Source organism: Geotrypetes seraphini, chromosome 8 (assembly GCF_902459505.1).
Source record: "Geotrypetes seraphini chromosome 8, aGeoSer1.1, whole genome shotgun sequence".
NCBI classification, from domain to species: Eukaryota; Metazoa; Chordata; class Amphibia; order Gymnophiona; family Dermophiidae; genus Geotrypetes; species Geotrypetes seraphini.
The window spans coordinates 68,590,253-68,614,071 of record NC_047091.1 but is presented as its reverse complement, the minus strand read 5'-3'; the positions used below and the strand labels follow the sequence as shown (position 1 = coordinate 68,614,071).

General features: G+C 43.1%; 1 protein-coding gene across 1 annotated transcript; it reads left to right on the top strand.

Annotated features, from left to right (window-relative positions):
• The first annotated feature begins 327 nt into the window (after positions 1-327).
• Positions 328-22,025, top strand: TM7SF2 (transmembrane 7 superfamily member 2). Its single transcript, XM_033953926.1, has 11 exons — positions 328-632; positions 1,395-1,602; positions 7,999-8,195; positions 8,430-8,484; positions 8,720-8,914; positions 12,456-12,559; positions 14,174-14,293; positions 14,549-14,717; positions 15,810-15,890; positions 19,667-19,789; positions 21,592-22,025. The coding sequence occupies exons 2-11, from the start codon at positions 1,545-1,547 to the stop codon at positions 21,750-21,752; spliced, it is 1,263 nt and encodes a 420-aa protein (XP_033809817.1). The 5' UTR covers positions 328-632; positions 1,395-1,544; the 3' UTR covers positions 21,753-22,025.
• The last annotated feature ends 1,794 nt before the right edge of the window (positions 22,026-23,819 follow it).

Sequence of the window (23,819 nt, the reverse complement as noted above, 5' to 3'; positions counted from 1 at the left end):
ATCCGTGACAAACGTAATACACGCCCTCGGTTACTATAGTTACAGCGTCCAACCAATGAGGGTGAGATCTCCCCATTCCTTGGGCGGAGCTCCCTCCTTTGCCCTTTCTGATAGGCCACTTATGTTTATCCACTGATGAGGAGGCGGAGGGAACAACAAACTCGGCAGATCCGATTGGAGCAGGTGTGCTCTAAACTGTCTCTAATTGGTCTGCTGCCGATGGGGACAGTATGAGCTGGTGGAGAGATGAGATTTAAAGGGACACATACAGGTAGGGATAGGTTTGTGCTATGAAGTCACAGGTAAGTGCTGTAGTTATCTCAGATTACCGGAACGATGGACTTGATGCGTGAATGCTGTTATTTGTTATGCTGAGAAACCGATGGAAATTCTCACCAGGCACTGGAGTGAAAAAAAGAATCACTACTACTACTGTTTATCATTTCTATAGCGCTGAAAGGCGTACGCAGCGCTGTACGTTTAACATTCAATAGACAAGCAAAACACATCAAGGCTAGATATGAGCGATATCTCTCTCCTTAGAAACCGGTATCATTGGAAGAATGACAAGTGGAGAGAGTGCTGGGGCAAGGGCGCAGGGCTTGCAATGCAGGAGAAAGGCTTCTAATTAGGTAATAATAATAATGTATTTTCTTGTATACCGCCCTGCCAGTAATTCTAGGCGGTTCACAACAGGAAAAAAAACTGAGACATTTCAGGTAGTCAGCAGATTGCAATCTTTTGGTCAGGACTGGAGTCAAATATCCTGTGAAATCCAGAGTCGACTGAATGCTTTAAGTAACTCTAAACTGGGACTACCAAGTTTATCGGCTCCAGAAAGGAGACTGGGCAGCAGGTCTCATAAAGCATTTGACAGGATTGCTGAAAAGTTAAGGATTGGTCCTAGAACTGGGTAACTTGACAGGGCTGGTAAAATGACAAGGTCCCGTGAAGTATTTTGTGCGGCCCTGGTCGAGGGCGATGCAGTGTTTTCCCCTGCTGCCCCTGGGTGTTTACCGTCTTTGCTGCCCCAGAAACATTTTTTTCGACCAGTGCGGCCCAGGGAAGCCAAAAGGTTGGACACCCTTGTTCTAGATGGAAAGAGAGGAACACATTAGTCTTGTTATGACTGTAAGCCCTCCAAGGACAGGAAAAATTGACACCGAAACTGGCCTTGAACTGCTAATGAAAAATCCCCCAAATCACATTGTTGCTCTGTCCATTAGTCTCTTGGCAGCAAGGAATATTGGATAGGTGATGGACTCTTATCTGTAGTAACCAAATCCACTAGAGATGCAGTGGGAAGTAAATTTACAAAAATCATGACTAAAATATAACCTGAAACGTTTATTTTCTTTCTCTTTCTTTCTTTTTTTCTTTTACTGAACTCTCAGCCTTAATGATGTTGCTCTAAGTCCAGCTCTCAGTCAACCATCAGCACTTGCTTCAAAAATATCCCCTGTGTAGTGTGTGATCTGTGAAACACCCCCAGCCCCGTGTTCTAACGGCTTGTGAACCACTGGGAGAAGACAACAGTGAAGATCATGTCAGACAAACACAGAGTGCCACGGACCAAAGAGCTGGAATTTGGAGGAACCTTAGGTGAGAAACACCCCTCCCCCCCTCAAAATCTTGCTTCATAATTATCCTTCCTGGCTTCAGTGCTGGAAAGAGTAGTGATAGTAAATTAATTTAATTCCCATATTTATATCTTAACCACAAAGTTCTAATATAAAAATAATATACAATTTAAAAAAAAACTTAAACTGTTAAAATACATCTTAAAATTTAATCATAATATTCACCCTACATAATCAAAATAACCATGTTTTTATCACTTTCCTAAAAAGCCCAATATTAGGGCAAAACTCTGCAACTCTTCCCAAGAGTGTTTTCTTCTTAAGCTTCAAGGATTCCTGTATGTTCTAACAGAATGAGCACATGAATGCTTTAAATATAACCAAAGAGGCTTAAATTAATTTGTTAAAATTTTCAAGATGAGAGGGGAGGAAGCCAGGCTACAGAATGGGTAGGCTCCAGGGGCATCTTCTTCTCAAGTTTATTAGGATTTTATATACCGCCTATCAAGGTTATCTAAGCGGTTTTTACAATCAGGTACTCAAGCATTTTCCCTATCTGTCCCGGTGGGCTCACAATCTATCTAACGTACCTGGGGCTATGGAGGATTAAGTGACTTGCCCAGGGTCACAAGGAGCAGCGCGGGTTTTGAACCCACAACCCCAGGGTGCTGAGGCTGTAGATCCAACCACTGCGCCACACACTCCTCTCTTTCTTGCTCTTTGTTCTATTCCTTTTCTGTCCTCCTTTTGCTGTTTTAAGTTGTATTTGTATAATTACATTACATTACAGATTTCTATTCCGCCATTACCTTGCAGTTCAAGGCGGATTACAAAAGATTTATAAATGGGGGTTACAATGAAAGAGCAAATGTCATTTCTAGAGTTGTTTAGAGTAGGTGAAGTTGGGACTGTTTCAGGAATTTCTTGAAGAGTATAGTTTTTATTTCTTTTCTGAAAATCTTGTAGTCTGGCGTGGTAATCAGTAGGTTGGAGATTTGGTTATCTAGTTTTGCGGCTTGAGTGGCTAGGAGGCCATTGTATTGTTTTGTCCGTTTTACTTCTTTGATTGGGGGAGGTGTGAATGGGGAGTGCGTTTTTCTATGTCTGGTTGAGGTTGCTTGGATGAGGCGGTTGTTTAGGTAGGATGGGCTGTTTCCGTTTAGGGTTTTAAATAACATGCAGTAGAATTTAAATAGTATTCTTTCTTGGATTGGTTGCCAGTGTGAGTTGATGTAAGCTTCTGTGATATGATTATGTTTCCTCAATGAGTAGATGAGTCTAAGAAGCTGTATTTTGGATTGTTTGTAGTTGCTTGGTCATAGTGGCAGGGCATGGGAGGTAGAAGAGGTTGCAGTAGTCTAGCAGTCCTAGGATTAGGGATTGCACTATAAGCTGGAATTGTGTTCTTTCAAAGAATTTCCGAACTTGTCTCAGATTTCTCATTATTGTGAAGGATTTCTGTATTGTTTTATTTATCTGCGGTTGCATAGTACAGCATCTGTCTGTTGTCATTCCTAGTAGTTTTATGATGGTTTGGATGGGATAGTTGATTGAGTTGAGTTCTAAATTGGTTATGGTTGGGACTTTGTCATTTTCAAGGAGGATGAATTTAGTTTTATCTGGGTTGAGTTTCAGTTTGTGATCTTTCATCCAGGTCGTAACTGTTTCTAGTGTTCGATGTAGTATATTTGTCATGGTGGTCTTTGGCTGATCATATGGTATGAGGATGGTAATGTCATCCGCATAACTATAGGTGGTTATGCCTAGATTGTCCAGATATGTTCCGAGAGAGGCAGTGTATAGGTTGAAGAGAGTAGGGGATAGTGGGTTAAAGGGGGTATTGTAAGTCGTGTAATGAACTTACTGTAAATCTTCATTTTAGTGCAATGTGTCTGAACTTGCAAGTTGCTTGCAGAAAACTGTCAATCATGTTTTCAACTCCACCTCATTCCCAGGGAGCTGCTTCTGCCCCCTCAGTTTGTTTTCTGCAAGCAAGTTGCTCAGAAGTGTTTCTGATTAGAGAATGACACGGGGACCGTTTACCACAGTAAAATGTTGTCATAAGAACATAAGCAGTGCCTCTGCTGGGTCAGACCAGAGGTCCATCATGCCCAGCAGTCCGCTTACGCGGCGGCCCATCAGGTCCAGGACCTGTATAGTAATCCTCTATCTATACCCTTCTATCCCCATTTCCTTCAGGAAATTATCTAATCCCTTCTTGAACCCCAAAACCGTACTCTGTCCTATCACACCGCAGTAAATCTGCAAGAATGGAGACATTTGCAACTGGTTTACTGCAGAAATGGGGATAAGACCTTTCACTGCCCTGCGGGAATGGGGACAAGAACTTTCACTGCCCCGCAGGAGTGGTAAAAAAAATTGCACCTGTGTCAGACTCCGCATCTCCTCCCCAGCTCCTCTTGCGCCTATTTTACCTTCAGGAGCCATCCATGCCACAATGAAGACAGAAGGAACACAAAACCAAAGCCTGAGACCAATGTGATTTGAAGAATAAAATTACCAGATAACAAAAGGTAGAGAAAAATTAATTTATTTTATATTTTGTGATTAGAATATTTCAGATTTGAAATATGTATCCTGCTAGAGCTGGTATTAGACATAACTGGGAACTGCAAAACCCAGGCTGTGCTTCTTTAGCTTCCAGTTGGCTTAGGGGCTCACTCTCTGACCAGGGGGGCAGTTGTCCTAGTTGCACTCCCGTAACACTATTCCTGCCGTGTGTGACTGAAGTATTCTGTTAGCTTGATTTTTCTATGTAGCATTCTATAGTAATTTGGTTTGTTCAGTTTTCACAATAGTGGAGGGGGTATTTGTGAAAGGGAGGGGAGACAGGGGTTTTGTTGATTCTTGCTCTATATTATTTGTATTTATAAAATGACAATTGTACAGAATATTGTCTCTTAATACTTTAATGAAATAAGTTCAGTATAAATCATAACTATTCGAGGCTTGTGTGGATAGGATCTGACAGTTTGCAGGGCGGGGAGGGGGACTGAGCTTACGGGAATGGGGCGGAGACGGGGCAGGAACAGTGATAAATTTTTTTTCCCCTGTGTCATTCTCCATTTCTGATCTACTCTGTGGCTTTCAGTCTAGCAACAACACCTCGCAGTGGCGTACCTAGCATATGTGACACCCGGGGCCTATCATTTTTGACACCCCCATATGAAAAATATGATTTTTAGTAACAATCTACATATCCACAACAAGAGTGTACCTAGGAAAAGGCAGCATCTTAAACACTGCAGCGAGCACTAGAACACCAACACATACATTGTAAAACTAAACAAACCAGATCCTGCACAGTCAATTGATCCTGTACAGTCGATGCTATCAGAAAGCTATGTCCCTTTCATACACACAGATAGATACACCCTCGCCCAATATGGAATAATCACAAACTAAAAATAGAAATATGTAGACAAAAGTTAAACTGAACTGCCAAGAAACCAGACTCTGCATACAATGCAACACCACAAAAACAGTAATACATGTCCTCTAATACTGTGCAAAATATAAAGACAGTAGATGTAAATTTGAAAAACTGATACATAACAATCACCACTTTACAAATTAATAAATAAAAATAAAACAAATAATGAGAAATAAGAAAATACCATTTTATTGGACTAATCCCCGTAAGCTCGGTTCTCATCCCCACAAACCACCTGATTCCATCCACACAAGCCTTGAATTGTTTTATATTGAACTTATTATATTAAAGTATAAAAAGAAACAATATTCTGTACAATTGTCAATTTATATATCAGCGTCTTCTCCCCACTCTCTCTTCCCCATTTCCCTTCAGCGTCCTCAGCCCACTCTCTCTCCACTTTCCTTCAGCGCACGCACATAAAAACAAGCAAGTAATTTTATATCATTTTCATTCTATTCATTTATAGAAATTAAAGTCTAAATAATGCCAGTCACATAACAAAACATGATTTTACAAAAATAATTCCCTGCACGGTCAAGCCTGCAAGGATTACTAGATGTCTTTCAGCAGCTCCTCTCCCTCCCTCCCTCCCTCCCCTTTACTTTCATGGCCAAGTCAAAATGATCTACCAACAATAAAATTTTAAACACACAAAGCACATTGTACGCAGAGAAAATGTTAATTATCATTTATATTCTGCGGGTTTTCAAAGAGGTCAAGGCAGATGACTTTATGCAATGTCACCTCAGTAACAACTATACAAAAATAGACAAATATACCCCTCCCTTTTTTACTAAACCGCGATAGTGTTTTTTAGCGCAGGGAGCTGCGCTGAATGCCCCATGCTGCTCTCGATGCTCATAGGCTTCCTACGCTAAAAACTGCTATTGCGGTTTAGTAAAAGGGGGCCATAGTGCAAAATATAGACAGCATATATAAATTCTCAAAACGGACACATTTTGATCACTAAATTGAAAATAAAATCATTTTTCCTACCTTTGTTTATAATTTCATCAGTCTCTGGTTGCACTTTATTCTTCTAACTGTGCATCCAATATTTCTTCCCTTCTTTCAGCTTCCTGTATGCTTCCTCTCCTCCAGACCTCATTCCCTCCCCCAACTTTTTCTTTGTTTCATCCTGTCCCCTTCTTTCTTTCTCTCTCCATGCCCCCTTTCTTTCTGTATGTTTGTCTTTCTCTCTCCGTGCCCCCTTTCTTTCTGTCTTTCTCTCTCTCCTTGCCCCATTTCTTTTTTTCTTTCTTTCACCCTACCTCCTTTCTTTCTCTCTCTCTCAGTACCCCATTTCTTTCTTTCTCCATGCCCCCTTTCTTTCTCTATGTCTGTCTTTCTCTCTCTCTCTCTTTCTCCCCATGCCCCATTTTTTTTTCTTTCTTTTACCCTGCCCATTTTCTTTCTTTCTGGATCCCTGTCCTCCCCCATGCCACTGCCACTTGGAAATATGCTGCTGCCACCGCCGCCAGGGAAAGGCTGCCACTGGCCATTGGAAACAGGCTGGCGCCGAGATCGCCCTGCTTCTCTTCCCCGCAGGCCGACCAACTGTCTGCCCGACGTCAATTCTAATGTCGGAGGACGTTCCGGGCCAGCCAGGCAGCGATTGGCTGGCCCAGAACGTCCTCTCTGACGTCAGAATTGACGTCGGACAGCTAGAGTTGGTCGGCTCGCGGGGAAGAGAAGCAGGGAGGGAGAACTTGGCGCCGGCTTCTTTCTGATGACGGCAATGGCAGCCTATTCCCCGGTGAGTGGCCAGCTTTGCACCCCCTTGGGCTGTGCACCCAGGGCGGACCTCCCCCCTGCCCCCCCCCTTGGTATGTCACCTTTACCAGTGTGATGGTGGTAGCAGTGCACCTCCGCAAGGCGTGGATCCAAGTGCACCCACCCGTATCTGGATGATTGGCTAATCAGAGCTCTGTCCAAGGAGGAAGATGAATGGGCAGTTTTGAGAGTGTTCCAACTCCTTCAAGACTTGGGATGGATTGTCAACTTCAAGTAAACAAATCAGAGAAAAATCCAAGGGGTCTGCAGTAAAAGGCAAACACCAAAAACAAGAAAAACTGCAGATGGAAATGTACAAGGACAGGAATCTTTATTTTAAAAAAACCTGCAAGTATTGTTTGATACAGCTTTGGGCCAGGTCTTTCTTCTAGAACCAAGCAGGTTAAAGTATGTGTGGCGATAAACATGGTTCTTTGAGTTTGTCTGGAAGGATGTATTGTTTTGCTTTAAACATGGGTGGCCTGAGCCTAAAAGGAGTGATGTGTGAGGCTCTGCTGTCGTTTACTGTGTTACTGAAGCTACTACCTGTTTGAAGCTGCTGCTATAGGCAGCTGGCTAGTCTTGCCTAATAGTTGGGGCAGCCCTTGCCCCACCCCTATTTTGGATGCTCAGGGGTGGGGTGGTGGGGAAGAGTGCCAACTCATCCCTTGCCTCAGGCAGCAGATTGTCTTGAGCCGCCCCTGGCTCCAGACAGTGTATAGTCTGCTTTGTCCTTTCTGAATAGCAGGACATTCAAGTAGCTACATGCTCTGTATAAGTGTAGTACTGGTTGCACACGTCTTTGGCTCTGTTTTATAGCAGCTCTTTGAATGTTATGTTTGTTACAGAGCAGAACAGAATTGTACGGTCGGGAATTCTTCCCCATTCCCTTCTTTCCAGTTATGTCTTTAATTTATAGTGCTACTTGATTGCTTTTGTATGAACCGAGGGGGCAGGAGCAACTCCCTGGGAAGTGGAGTTGAAAACATGATTGACAGTTTTCCGCAAGTAACTTGCGGGTTCAGATGCAAATCCTATGGTTCGGGACCATTAGATACATCTACAAGAAAGAAGATTAACGAGTTAACTTAATCTTTCTTTATCTGCCTCCCCTTTGGCTTCCTGTTCCTTGGTTTTCACACATACCATGATACACTTTCACTTTTAACTGCTTCTTTTCCTGCATAGGAGCTGTTGTCCTCCTTTTCCTCATGCCTGCCACAGTGTTCTACCTCTTGTTCACATGTGTCTCTGAGCAGGCCAGCCTGCTATCTATCCCAGGCCCTGTCCCTGCTCTCAGCACTCTCTGGAACCCAAACACAGTCCTGATGCTCCTGGTATGGATCTTCTTCCAGGCTGTTCTCTACCTGCTGCCTCTTGGAAAGGTAAGGGCCTGAAGTGAAGGGGCAAAAAGGAGGTTGTATGTGCAGAGGAGGGAGGAGACTGCGTTTCAGTATGTGAGATAAGTGATGGGAGGAATGAGTGAAACTCCAGCAGAGTGGTGAGAGAGGCAGTGAGTGGAATGAGTGAGACTTCATTATGCTGAGCGATGGGAGGGGAATGAGGGAGAATCCCATTCATTGTCTCAACTCTGCTCACTTGTTTTCTGCCACCTGCAGGCCACAGAAGGAACTGTACTTCGAGACCAAACCAGACTCCAATATCGCATTAATGGTGAGCTGGAAATGGTAACCATTTCACTTTGATGAAATGTGTCCATTGAATATTTGTAACAGAGCATGAATTCTTTGTGTTACTTGCCTCCATGTCATTCACGTCTATAGACATCAGTGGTATCGCCCTCTTTTCAGATAATCTGTTCCATGAAACATAAAGTTTGTTGGCTCTTAAATCTCTCAGAATGAAAAAAAAATAATAAAAAATACTGGTCTAATTTGTTCCTTTCCAGCATTCCAGGCATTTATGATTACGGTGCTGCTGGTGAGTGGGGTCTTGGCTTATGGCTTGCAGCTCAGCTACATCCACGACCACTTCCTGCAGCTGGCAGTCTCGGCTTCTGCTATCTCTCTGGTCTTCAGCATCCTCCTATATGTCAAGTCTTTCTATGCCTGTGAGTCGGCACTGGCTCCTGGTGGGAACTCCGGTGAGTTGCTCTCTGAATGCGCTTATGCCAGAGCCTTCTGGCAGGGGAAGGGAGTCACGGTCAGCAAAACATTAGTGAACACTAGATTATGCTTACTTCTAGAAACACTGATAGAACCAGAGATTAGAACTAAGTCTTGGGTAGAATCAATCCAAGGTAGCAAAGCAGTCAGTGACACAACCAATGAGTAGAGCTTGAAGCAGAGGGAGGTAACTCAGCCCAGTTCACCAGTAGAGCCTGGGATTAGAGCTGTGGTATAAGGAATAAAATGCTGCTTATATTAGAGCTCTAGAAAAGGTCTAGGTACCTACCTTGAAGTTAGAGAAAAAGTGTTATCTTTGGCCCAGATAAGATGCTAAGCACCTATATTACCTGGCTCCTGACAGGTGGTAGGATCAGAAGAGTTAGGTTGGGGGAGCAAAGTTAGAATCAAACCTCCCGATATTCAGTCAGCAGTAGGCAGCACTATGACTGCTGGCATTCAACCTGGATATTCAATGCCAGGCCATTTCCGGCAACAGATATTGAATATCCAGGTTTTTCAATGCTGGATAATGCATGACTGGTTAAGCCGATATTTAACTTAATCAGCCATGGCTAAGCAGGCTTGGCTTAGGCCTGCTTTTTATGCAGCCTTATTTGTCAACTAAGCCTGGCCAGCTAAGTTCCAAATAGCAGAACTTCAGCTGTCATGCCCCTGGAATTCCCCCAACATCACTGGCACTTTTTTCAGTGCTAACTAGTCATTTTCAGCGACAAGAACCAGTTAAATGCTGCTGAAAATGATTGGTTATCCCCTGTGATGTGAGTTAACTGGATGGCAGCCGATTTGCTTTGAGTATTGGCCAATAGGTATCTAACTTTGGTAACTAAACTTAGGTGTTTAACTTTTTTCCCCATTTTGGGATTAATTTTATAAAGCTTTTCCCTACTGGTGAAGTAGTTTTAACACACAGAAAATAGATCTTGTAAATTCCATTAGTAAGCATTACAGACTGTGGATGTTCAGACACCTGATGTAGGGCTGGATTCACTAACGATAGCAACTCAATTGCTGTTGGCCAATTCTCTGGCTGATTTTCCAATGATTGATTCACTATCAAGTTTGCATGCAAATAACATTTGCATGTAAACCCACTGACTCAAATCGCTCAATGAGCAATGGACACAATGCAATTGACACTGCTGTCAGGGCTTCTGCTTTTTTTTTTAATGGGACCATCTGTTTTATGCACCATCTGTCACATTAAAAAAGTCCCCTGTGCTAGCACTCCCAAGCCACACTCCCCACCCCCGAACTCCAAAAGGATGGCAGGAGGGATGCCCACTCCTTCCTGCCTGGAAAGACCTCCCTTCCCCTTCGCCCCCTGAAAGAAAAAGACAGGAGGGATGCCACTCCCTCCTGCCACCGAAGGAAGCAGGAGGTACTGAAAACACCTCCTGCTCCTCCTCCCTGACGATTACACAGGACCTTAGGCCCCTCCCTGGTGCATCATATGATGCACTTTGGAGGGGCCTAAGGCCCTGATTGACTCAGATGTCTTGGGCTCCTCCCTTGGGAGGGGCCTGAGTTATCTGACCCAATCGGGGACTTCCTTAGGAAGGAGCATAAGGAAGTCCCTGATTGGCCATTTGTTGTGGGCTTCCCTCCTGACGTTTTTTTTTTTTTTTTTTTTCAGGGAGTGGGCAGGAAGGAGTGGGTATCCCTTCTGCCTCTTTCTTTAGAGGGGGAGGAGGTCTTTTTTCATCGGGGGAGCACGTAATTGTTGGGAGTCATTGGGGGAGGGCCTTTGGCAGCAGTGGGAGATTCTTTTTTTTTTTTATGGGCAGGTATTTTGCTTGTGTAATACATGCAAAATATCTGTGCCATCGAAAAAAAAATAAAAATGGGCAGGTTTTAGAATCAGTAAAACCCGATGCTAAGTAGCCAAGCAATGTAAGTGAATCAATCGCTTGGCTATTTTGCATGGGGTTTTACTTATTTGCATGGCCGGATCGGAAAATGGGCAATCGAGGGGAAAAACATGCAGTGGGCTTAGTGAATTGGATCAGTTATTAGCTATCGTCGATAATAGCTGACTTTAGTGAATCTAGCCCGTAGAGTACCTAACTGTCACTCAGTGCTAATCTGGTTAAATGTTAGTCAAGACCCCTATAGCTAATAGACCATTTCAGGCCTTGCCATTTTCAGTTTACAAAACCAATACATATAAGCCAACGCGCAAACTTCCTCTTCTGTTTTAATGCTGGGTTTTATGAGGCTATTCCAAGTTTTTCCCCCTTTTTTTTTTTTTACAAAAGCGTAGCACGGTTTTTAGTGCCGGCTGCAGAGGTAACAGATCCTACGTTCATAGGAATTCTATGAGCATCAGGGCTGTCGGGGTTACGGCTGGTGCTTAAAAACCACACTATGCTTTTGTAAAAAGGGGGGGGGGGGGGGTTGTTTATGAGACTATTCATATTTTGCCATGGTTTGCAAGTTAAATCTTCCTGGAGCCATAGTTTGGGTGGAGTTGTATTCTATAAAATACCATTAAACCATTACAAGTTCACATATAGAATATATGCTGAGCAGTGCTTCTCCTCATCAAGAATTAGAAACTTGGAGTCTTATCAATAATAATAATTTTGTTTTATTTTTACCTCTTTTCTTCATTGAATACAAAATCAATATGAACATACAAAATTAATATAAGCTTTGGCTCTGTGGAGCAGACAAATTAGACAAAAATAAAAGCAGCATCTCTATTCTAGTCAAAGGAAAATAATTCTTCCTTGCATGCAATAGTTTGTTTTTTTTTGCACTGTTCGAAGCCAGCTGGTCACTTCCAGGGTGAATTATTACTTGGTAACCTAATTTTGTTCTTTCTCCTGTCGTCTAAGCAAATCTGCACAAACATGGGCCTCCTCATCTATGTTAACTTTTGCCTTCAAAAACAAATGAAATATTGCCTGGAGAGACAGAGCTGGTCCATTCACCAGCGCTCTCAAGCCACGCCCCCCCCCCCCTCCTCATAAGTTTCTTCCCAGTGTGACAGTCGCCCTATGTTTATTCTTACACATTCCGCAAAAACTCTTCTGAGGGACCTCTGTTTTCCTTTTAAATTTCTTCCAATTTCCATGATGCTGGCTCTAATACGATCTAATATTATTTTATAACTCATAGTATTATTGGCTTATTTTATGAAGTATAGGCATCTAAGTTGCCTTTATAGAAAGGTGTTGGGTTTTTTTCTTTAATTTTACATAGGTGTTTTATTATGATATTATCCCCCTCCTCCCCCTAGGTCTGTGGTGAAAAAATCTCAGTAGATAGGTGATACTATCAAGACTCCACTTTGTGTTTCTATTATTAGTAGATTGGCCAAATCATTCTGGGTCCTAAGTCAATGGCAGAGCTAGAGATTATCGGAGGCACATGGGGGATAGTGACTCGTCTCCAAATAACCCATAACGTTATTAGATCTTTATGAAATCTTTCTGTCCTTATCAAACTCCCTCTCCTTACATATTTTGTTTTTGTTTTTTCCCTGCACTTAAGGGAATCTTGTATATGACTTCTTCATCGGCCATGAGTTGAATCCCCGCCTTGGCATGTTTGACCTGAAATATTTCTGCGAGTTGAGGCCAGGTCTTATTGGCTGGGTATGTCATATAACCTGTGAGGGTATAATTTTCAAAATATGGCAATAAATTAAAAAAGAAGATACAACATTAAACTGGGCCTGATGTACAAAAAAGTTTTGCCATTTTGAGGTTCATAAATCCAAAGAAGACAATTTTTTAAAATGTATATTTTTGGGCGTTTAGCGGTTCAGCTTTTGAAAATGGATGTTTCTGTGCTTCCAACTTTGGTTGTTTAGTGGGAAACGTCCAAATTGAACTTGGATGTCCTTTCTGAAAATGGCCCTCTATTACTATTTTGTATCTATTGGGAGGAGGGTGGATAACTAAGACCTAGCAAGAGGAAAGGGACTCACTTCTGTGGGGTAGTGAGGGAGATTATCTTAATACTAGTGTTTAAGCCCATTACATTTGTTACAGTAATGGGTGCTAGAATAGCCTCACCTATATCCTGAAGCCACCCATGCCCCACCTGGATCGTGACTCCCACTGATCCCAGTTCCACCACCTCACCTTTCATCATTTCCTTAGTCCTCTGTACCCTTTAGACCATCATCACGCCCTTTCCCTCTCTCACCACCTCTACCATCTCTCTCTGACCCTGTTTCACCCCTTTTGCCATATTTTCCTTTCTGGTCCCCTTTGTCCTTCCCCAAGACCATATGTCTTTATTCTGCAGCAGCAGCATTTCCCTCCCCCCACTTCCCTGTGCAGCAACTGCAGCAGCATTTCCTCACCCTCCATTTTTATGTGCAGCAGCGTTTCCCTCCCTTTACCCCACTTCCCTGTGCAGCAGCAACAGCATTTCCCTCCCCCACTTCCCTTTTAGAACAGCAGCCGCAGCAGTATTCCCTCCCCATCCATTTCCCTCCCCCCACACCACTTCCTTGTGCATCAACAGCAGCATTTCCCTCCCCTTGCACTTCTCTGTGCAGCAGCGGTATTTCACTTCCCCTCCATGTCACTGTGCAGCAGCAGCATTTTCCCTTACCCCCCTTACCCTTCCTGCGGTCCTGACAAATCTCCCGACTCCAGCAGCGGCCGCAGCACTCTAAACACGCTGCTTCGCAGCCTTCTACTGCCCTGATGTACTTTGGCATGTCCCTGATGACATCATCAGAGATGCGGAAGAGCAAATCAGGGCAGTAGAAGGCCGCGAAGCAGCATATTTAGAGTGCTGCGGCTGCTGCTGGGGTCGGGAGGTTTGTTGGGACTGCGGGAAGGGAAGGAGGGAGTGCGGCAAGGAACTACGGGAGCCGGTCAGACCACAATGGGTGGTTCGGATGAGTTCGTTGGAATACTTTGTGGGGCAAGGGGGGAGTGCGGCAAGGGACTACGGGAGCCAGTCAGACCACGGTGGGAGGGTCGGATGGGTTCGTTTTGAATACTTTGTGGGGCCGTTGTAAGCGCGGGAGTACTGTGTGAGGCTGCGATTCACTTTGGGTTCACCTGCCAGGGCATTTCATGCATTGGAGTACTGTGTGGGGGCCATTGTAAGCGCACATGCGCACTCCTGACTGCCACAGACATATGGATCACGGAACACGCAGGTAGGAGTGAGCATGCGCGCTTAGCGTTTTATTATAGTAGACTAGTGAAAAAATATGGTATTTGTCTCTCTACTGCTTCTCTTAGGCCTTGATAAATCTGGCTATGTTAATGAAGGAGACGGAGCTGAGTGGCAGGCCCTCACTAGCCATGATACTAGTCAATGCTTTCCAGCTGCTGTATGTGGTGGATGCTCTTTGGAATGAGGTAGGAACTTGGTCAAATATATTAATTTTGGATTTTTTATGTTTTAAATTAGGGACAGTGTCTGTTCACTGAGACTGTCTTATGTCCTGGGGCTGCTTTTGAGGTCTTTATAGTAGAAGAGACCTCATAGCACAACTCCAGGAGACACTTCACTGACATTGTCTCCTGCTTAAGATCTCTGTAGTGCATATGTCTCCTTGCATTCATCCTATGGTGTCATGTAATTTTTGGTATGCCCTTTAATTTCTCTGGCAGGAGGCCATTCTGACTACGATGGACATTGTCCATGATGGTTTTGGATTCATGCTGGTATTTGGAGACCTGACTTGGGTGCCCTTCACTTACAGCTTACAGGCATACTTCTTGGTGAACCATCCACATGAGCTCAGTGCACTGTCTGCCATTGGGATCATAGCACTGAATAGTATGTGACTTTCATTCTGTTGCGCAAGGAATTGCTGTCTCTGTATGGTGGTAGAAGAATTACAAAAGAAAAGAGTTGTGGAGTCCAATGTTTTCAAATGTAGACTTTATTCTAATAAACAGAGTCGATAAAAACATCCACAGAAGACCCGGACCCGACACTGTCCATGTTTCGATCTAATAGTCTTCTTCAGGGGTCCCGGTGTGGACTCTTCTGGCATATTAGATATTGCGCCTGAGCACAGGACGATAGTGTTCTTGTGTTGCCATGTCGGGTCCAGGTCCTCTTCAGCACTGTAATTGTGGATGTTTTTATTGACTGTTTATGAGAATAAAGTCTATATCTGAAAACATCGGACTCCACAGCTCTTGTTTTGGATTTCTACAGGTCAGCTTCCTGGTAGAAGAATTAACAGCATCTGTAAAAAGATGAAGGCCTCTGTTCACTCTTCCACCCTGCTGCTACCACTTCAGCTCAATTTTTACCTTTTTTGTTACCCTACAACCAGGGATGCTCTGTACCCATTGCAGGCTTTACTGTTTACTCCCTCCACTAGTGGGAATCCTCTGTACCCATCCTGGACTTTATACAGCCTCCCAGTGTTGAAGATCCTCTATGCCCATTCTGTTCTTTACTTCTCATTCCCCCACTACTGAGGATCTTCTGTACCTTGCAGAACTCGGCCCTGGAAGTTTATTCCATGTGTAGAAGAAACTCGTAAATCCTGACCTGAATGGGAGCTGAAAAGCAACACAAGGGAAGGTTGTTTCCCAAAACTGAAGGGCTTGCCACAATTAAAAGCTTGTATCCCCTCATAAGTGTGAAAATTCAAGCAGTAGATTATTAAAGGGGGAGGGGAAGGAAACCTAGGGAAAAGACCAAACCTAGAACACATTTGAGCTGTTATTCTGAAGAATTGACCTTTTTGGAGTGGCACTGAATTCTACTGTCTGATAAAGAAAATGTTTGTAAGATTTGAACTGCTCATGGCCCATTTTCCTCGCTTGTTCAGAGCTATCTTAGCTCTGGCTGCTGCTCTTGCATTGTCAATGAAACATTCTGAATTTTTTTTCTTTCTGCTGCCACTCCTAGCCCTGGGCTATGCCATCTTCCGTGGAGCAAATTCCCAGAAGAACATCTTCCGGAGGAATCCTACAGATCCTCGGGTGGCAGGTAAGTACCTAACTGCTTAATCCTTTTATGTTAGGAATTCTGCCCTAGAAAAATAATGATGAAATCTTTCAGTGGAGCTATTAACAGTCAGTGCAGAGAGCCAGCCTCATCCCTTCTGGTGGGGCTTCCTAAGCCTATCATGAGGAGCCTCTGTGGAGATAAATTTGCATACATTGGAAACACAGTATATGTGAATATGCCTCATGCCTGTTCATTGCTGATATCCTGAAAACATGATTTGGCTGCATGGCCTTCAAGTTAAGTTTGGGAAGTTCTGCCTTATGTTAGGCTCTCCTTAATGGATGACATCTTATAATAAGAGACCTGTGCAGGCAGTCGTTTGTACAGCTCCGCGTCAGGAGCCTCAGCTGAGGCCTGCTAGGGAACTAACTCTGTGTTGCATCTGGTTAAGTTCCAAATCCACACTGTCCAATTGATCATATGCCTCCTCTGCCCGGTCAATCAGGGCTTGAAATTTTTTATCAAGTGCCACTTCCACTGCCGGCGTCATCTCCACTGCAATCTCAGCTGTCCATGCCAAGCTCACTGAGGCCGCTGGCAGGGTATGTGGGGCTGCCATCTTAGGTTCCTGAGGCTTCAGCTTCTCCTTCTCTTTCCTCTGCGATTTTGCTACCATGGAATATTCAAGCCACTGATATAACAGCACCATGGGTCCTGCACAAGTGTTTCACTCTTCTAAGTGACAAAAGGGTGTGTTCAGGTGAAAAATGCTGGCGATAAAATGCTGATTTACTGGGGAAGTAGGGAGCTCAATTTTTAGCGTCTGCTCCCTCCCATGGCACCCACATGACCTCCCGTGTGTGCCCCTGGATTTTAACCATTTAAGTGACTCCACCCCTTTCAGGAAGGTTGCTGCCCCCTAGTAACGTGAGTCAAAAATTCTCTAACACCTGTGGCTTCGGTGTTGCTAGGCAATCCCTTATTGATCCAGCAAGCATTTGCAAATGTAAGCAGTGTCTCACTTCTGGCTCATAACACAATTGTTTACCACGTACTCACCTTTATAGGACCTCCAGGGACCCCTGAAGAAGACTTTTTATCGAAACGCGGACCGTGTTGGGTCCTGTATCCCTAGCGGACTAGGTCCTTTAAGGCTCTTATGTGGATGATTTATTTTTATGTGGATGATTTCAGTGTACCTTTGGAACTTTGACACTTTCAAATAAAGTCCATTTAGGAACATCGTCACTCCACAGAGTTTTTTTGGACAACTCTCAGGGAACCTGAATAGGCAGCACTTGGAATAAAAATAACAATCTGGGCAAGACATTCATCAATAATACCCCACCAGGCACCAGAATAACCAGAAACCTCTCCACCTAGAAAGATCTCTATAAATTTGGTGTATAATAATCAAATAATTATGATGAAATATTGCTGTAAGGAAATTAGAAGACTGGGTGTCCAAATGGCAGATGAAATTTAATGTGGACAAATGCAAAGTGATGCACATTGGGAAGAATAACCTGACTCACAGTTACCGGATGCTAGGGTGGGTTGGTGCCCAAGAAAAGAATTTGGGTATCATCGTAGACAATATGATGAGACCTTCCGCCCAATGTGTGGCGGAGGCCAAAAAATCAAAAAGGATACTGGGAATTATTAAAAAAGGGATGGTTAACAAGACTAAGAATGTTATAATGCCTCTGTCTCGCTCCATGGTGTAACCTCACCTGGAGTATTACATTTAATTCTGGTTTCCTTATCTCAAAGATATAGTGGCACTAGAAAAGGTTCAAAGAAGAGTGACCGAGATGGTAAAGGGGATGGAACTCCTCTCATATGAGGAAAGACTAAAATGGTTAGGGCTCTTCAGCTTGGAAAAGAGACGGCTGAGGGGAGATATGATTGAAGTCTACAAAATCCTGAGTGGAGTAGAACGGGTACAAGTGGATCGATTTTTCACTCTGTCAAAAATTACAAAGACTAGGGGACACTCGAAGTTACAGGGAAATACTCTTAAAACCAATAGGAGGAAAAAAATTTTCACTCGGAGAATAGTTAAGCTCTGGAACACGTTGCCAGAGGATGTGGTCAGAGTGGATAGCGTAGCTGGTTTTAAGAAAGGTTTGGACAAGTTCCTGGAGGAAACATCCATAGTCTGTTATTGCGAAAGACATGGGGAAGCTACTGCTTTCCCTGTATTAGTAGCATGGAATATTGCTACTCCTTGGGTTTTGGCCAGGTCCAGTGACCTGGATTGGCCTCTGTGAGCATGGGCTACTGGGCTTGATGGACCATTGGTCTGACCCAGTAAGGCTATTCTTATGTTCTTGTGACTTCTGGGCACATGCCCCCACCCTGTTCTGCTCTGGCCCTGCCTTGTTCTGCCTCTAGCCCTACAAAGGCCACAGAACAGTTCTCCTATAAATATCTTATAAAAGGGGCTGGAAAACGCCTCCAACTCCAGGTATTTCCTGATTTAAGATTATTAATGGTATGCACCACCTTCGCCAATATAATGGGTTTATCTAGTTGTTCCCCCCCTCAATGTCTAATAGATGTGGTGGTTATACACAAGACAAATAATCTGCAACATCTGTTGACACCAATGGGTCATCTTGTTTGTAAAGCTCTCTGTAATAGTAAATAAATATAATGACCCAAAAAGGGTTGTGCAAAGTTCACCATCAGTATACACCATTTGGTCTCCTTGTCCCTTTATCTTCTGAATATTATAAGAATGTTGGGTATTATTAAAAATGGTATTACGACCAGAACAAAAAGAAGTCATCCTGCCGTTGTATCGGGCAATGGTGCGCCCGCACCTGGAGTACTGTGTTCAGTATTGGTCACCGCACCTTAAGAAGGATATGGCAATACTTGAGAGGGTCCAGAGGAGAGCGACACGAATGATTAAGGGCATGGAAAACCTTTCATACACTGAAAGATTGGAGAAGCTGGAGCTCTTCTCCCTGGAAAAGCGGAGACTCAGAGGAGACATGATAGAGACCTACAAGATCATGAAGGGCATAGAGAAAGTGGAGAGAGACAGATTCTTCAAACTTTCAAAACATAAAAGAACAAGAGGGCACTCGGAAAAATTGGAAGGGGATAGATTCAAAACAAATGCTAGGAAGTTTTTCCTTACTCAGCGGGTGGTGGACACCTGGAATGCGCTTCCAGAGGATGTAATAGGGCAGAGTACGGTACTGGGGTTTAAGAAAGGATTGGACGGTTTCCTGATGGAAAAGGGGATAGAGGGATATAGATAGAGGATTATTGTGCAGGTTCTGGACCTGTTGGGCCGCCGCGTGAGCGGACTGCTGGGCACGATGGACCTCAGGTCTGACCCGGCAGAGGCATTGCTTATGTGCTTATGAGTTTTGACAGGCCTGTAAAAATCTGGCCAACATTGAAACAGATTTATTACCAAATTTTAAAAAAATTCTACTTAATTTTTCTCTTACAAAAGTCTACTTCTGAGATTTGGAGTTGGATAAGCTCTGAATGAACCTGTTGCAGTTCCTGAAAATTTTGGGATAGCACAATCTCTTGTGTTGCTAATCCAAATCAGAATACACTATCAGTTGAAAGATTGATGCCTATGAGTTTTGTTTATCTTGTCCCCATTTAATTCCCCTCGAATAATTTACCTTAAGCTTATCCCAAAGAATGACATAATTAATTTCCCCAGTATCATATTTATTGAGTTGAAGGATTTGTGACCCCTTGGCAGAAAGAGCAGTTGAGTTCTGTGCTATATTCAAGATCATTTTCTGTAACGGGCTAACATTCCTTTCTCCTTGCTCCAGGTCTGCAGACCATCCCCACTGCCACAGGGAAGCGCCTCCTAGTGTCGGGTTGGTGGGGCTTTGTCCGTCATCCCAACTACCTGGGAGACCTCATCATGGCCTTGGCCTGGTCTCTGCCCTGTGGTGAGTGCCCTTCCACCTCTCATGCCAACGCTTACCACCCTGCCTCTCCCCTCACACTTCTTCACAGGTTTCAGGTTTATTTAAAATTTGATACTATCACTTATAATATTCTAAGCAGTGAACATGATAAAATTGGGGACATAGTATTACAAATTAAAATATGGACATGATCAGACATGGACTAACCTGACACATAAGGGACAAGGATAGAACTACAATAATTAGAGAAAAGAAACAAAAAAGATAAATACAGTTGGTAAGGCAAAGAATGTCTGGTGCATCCTGTAAATCGGAAAGGAAAAAATTCTGGATCATTGAAGGTTGAAGAGCTGGGATACAGACAAGACTGCACAGAGTTACGGACTCTGCCAAGGCATTCTCCACATTTTGGCTAACAAGAGTGCCTCTTTTTTTTTTTTTAAACTACCTTCTTGCAGTTCCCCGATTCTAGTGGTCTATACAGATAATAAGGTTGATATTTAAAGCTATTTAAACAGCCAGATTGCGCTGCTGAAAATGCCTGGTTAGCACTAAACTGGAACTGTCTACTCTGTGGGTATTTTGGGGGTGGAGCCAGCACTTAGAACTGTTTTATGTGGTTATCCTAGCTGGCTATCTTTATGCAGTTCATCTTGTCCTGTTAAGTTCTGAATATTGCATTTAACTATTTATTCAGCTGCATTTGTCCAGTTATTCAAAGCTGGTGTCCAGACATGGCAGCAGGCTGACTATCGAGCCCCCCAATTTTTGTAGACTGCTTTGATGCTATGTGAATGATGATAGTTTAAGTCCTAAAATTCATCACGTCACTAGGACTCGAGCATGAGTTGATGGCACCTAAGAATAATCAACATAAACAAGAGCTTGATCTTTGACTACTACTGGCAGACATTAAGTCACCATTTCAGCATAACTGTGATGATGTGTTTAAATTTAGCATGCATAAAGTCATAGAAGCTGCACTGGTTTGTCCAAGTCTGCGTTTGACTTCAGTGAGCAAAAAAGCCATGGCTGCACTGTGAGCAAGACCAGGCCTAGCTGAACTCCACAGCCTAGACCTGTAGCAGGTGCTGTTTTTAGCTAAGTGAGCTACCTTTGTGTCTTTGGCATCACTATTAAGAGGATATAAAACTAACCAAAAGGGTGTCTGAAGGATAATTTATAATACCTTTATACAACAATTTTTTTTTCTTTTGCACGTAAAGTGCTTTAAATTGTGAATGGTTTAATTTATTAATCCACTATTTTAAATATATAGACAATAACCTTCTTTAAAGATATAATTCATCCCCATAATCTATAATGAGGTTGAAGTATCATAGATATGCATAATTCTCAGTAAAGAGACCTTTTATAACTTGGATGTTATTTCAAGTCCTCATTCTGAATGCATGTGATGTAATCATTTACTTCAAAACCTCCTCCTACCTTCAATTTTAATTATTTATTAGTTTATTAAAATGTTTATTAGCAAATTGGTTAAAAATCTAACTAACTAACTGGAGTACAATTTTTATTTTATTTTATTTAACTTCATCAATTATATATTGTTCTAAATATGTACTTTTATACAAGAGCAACAACACTTATCTTAATGGTTTTCCAGCCAGAGCCAACGTTGGGACCATGAACATTTAAGTGAGGGTTGGATAATCTATAAATTGATCCGTATATGTAGTCTGAATCATTATTAAGAGGGCCACCTGTGTTCAGACAACTTGGATAGAAATTCCTGTAATATCTTGCAAGCAGAAGTTGCATATTTAGGTACTCATCACCTCCTTGCTTGTCCCCCTCTCCAGGTGTGACCCATATCCTACCTTATTTCTATGTCATCTATTTCACTGTCCTGCTGATTCATCGTGAGGCAAGAGATGAACACCAGTGCCTGAAGAAGTACGGTTTAGCCTGGCAGGAGTACTGTAGCCGAGTGCCCTACCGCATCTTTCCCTATATTTATTAAAAGCAGAGCTTCAGCATATTCTTCATTCATGGAGGAAGTTGAAGGTCTCAAAATCTGTTATCACTAAAATCTGGAGGCTTGAGAAGTGAGACATTAGCAGCTCCCTCCTCACTTGCTCAAGGTGTAATTAAATTAGATCGCCCACTGGTGAGAATACCTGCCTGCTTGTCCTGGGATAATCAGCTATGCAGATGATATTCATCCACAACACCGCAGCCAGACATATGAAAACTCACACCCCATTCTCATACCCCCCAATTAAGGAGGTCAAACAGAAAAAAAACTATATGATGGCCTCCTGGCCACTCAAGTAGCCAAATTAGACAACCAAATCGCCAATCTACTGACGGCATCCCTCGACTACAAGACTTTTAGAAAAGAAATAAAGACCATACTCTTCAAGAAAACTCTGAAAAAAGAAATAATACCGCAAGTCTCAAACTCCACCTCTCACTAAAGCCAACTACCCCAAACAAATAACCTTACCCATTTCTCACTCTTTTTGAAAATGACCAATTTTTTTTTTTTTTTTTTGTAAGTTCTTGTTGTAATACATCTTGGATAATTCTTTTGTAATCCGCCTTGAATTGCAAGGTAATGGCGGAATAGAAATCCCTAATGTAATGTAATGCTGGTCTAGAGATGAATGAAACAAATGAGCAGGTCTAACAGATGAATAAGGTTTTGTATTTAACAATTAAAAATAGACAAAGGATTCCAGTGGCTCTCTAAAACCTACCTCAGTTATGGGCAAATGCCTTCAGCCACAACACTGTCTGCATTTTATTTTTATCTAGATCAACAACATAAAAAGGGAAATTGATTTTTGTTGCAAAGACATAGGATTCTGTACTGAAGCTGATGCCCTGCTATAGTTGTAAACTTTGCAGAAGGGTGTCACTTATATCTTTCAACTCCTCCCCTTCACCAGTGGAGAATAGCTCCATCTTCTGTTTTGCCTTTGCAAGCGAACTGAGGTGTGTTCTGATCTGCTTCCTTTTTATTATTTTCAGGTCTTTGTCCACTGTCCCCCCCCCCCCCTCTTTGTGGCTTTAGTGCCCGGAGGTCCCCTTCTTGGGCTTACTCCTCCAAGGAAAAGACACAGAACTGTGAGGGTGGGCTGCTACTCATAGGCCAATCTCTGAGTAATTGTGGAGCCAGCCTGTTTTGTGATCCTTTGAAAGCTTGGGGTCCGTTCCCCTGGGAGCTTGCTAACTTGCTGAATTATCAGAGGCTTGAGTGCAGGCTGTGGAGTTCCTATATAATAACCCTTTGGGTGTCGGGGAATCATCTGCAAATTATCTCCCCCTGAAGTGCCGTGTGGATTTTCAGAGTTAAGAGTCCTTGGTCAGAGTTCTCCTGACCAGCAGCCAGAAGATTTCCTGTGGTGGATTAATTTCCAGGCAGTCAGAATCTTTTCCCTGCAGGCAGGTGCTGTAAGTTGGCAGGCACCAGAAACCACAGTGAGCACGCTCTACTCTCTCTTTATTCCTTATGGGGAAAATTGTGTGTGTGTGTAGGGGTGGGGTGTCAGATAAAGGTAGAACCAAGAGTTTCTGGGATTAGTTAGGTTTCCCCATCTCTAAAACACTGTTGCTGCTCCTTGTGACTTTGGACATGTCACTTAATCCTCCAGTGCCCACCACTTTTGAATGTCAGCTTTGAAATGCCAGAGCGATAAAAAGGCAGTATACAAGTCCCCATTCCCTTTTTGCCTTCCAGCAAAGCTTCTATGGGCTGTTTCTGTTGTGATTTTTTTTTTTTTTGGCAGTGGCCATCTTATATTTTTATCGCTTTTTTCCCCCCAAATCTTCCCTCTGCCTCAAACCCCATTTTGCCCAGGGATTTTCTGCAATGGATTGCCCAGGCCAATCTGCTCCCTGTTTCATGCCATTTTTTGTGCAGCTTCGTTGGCAGATGAGTAGCCGTGTTGCACGGGAGGAAGGGGCATGAGCTTTGAGCTCAGCCTCCTTTAGAGTCCTCGAGAGTGGGAGAACCCCAAAAAGCCTGGCCAACAGGGAAGAGATCCCGTTCAGAAGTAGAGAATGACATGGTGACAAAAATTCA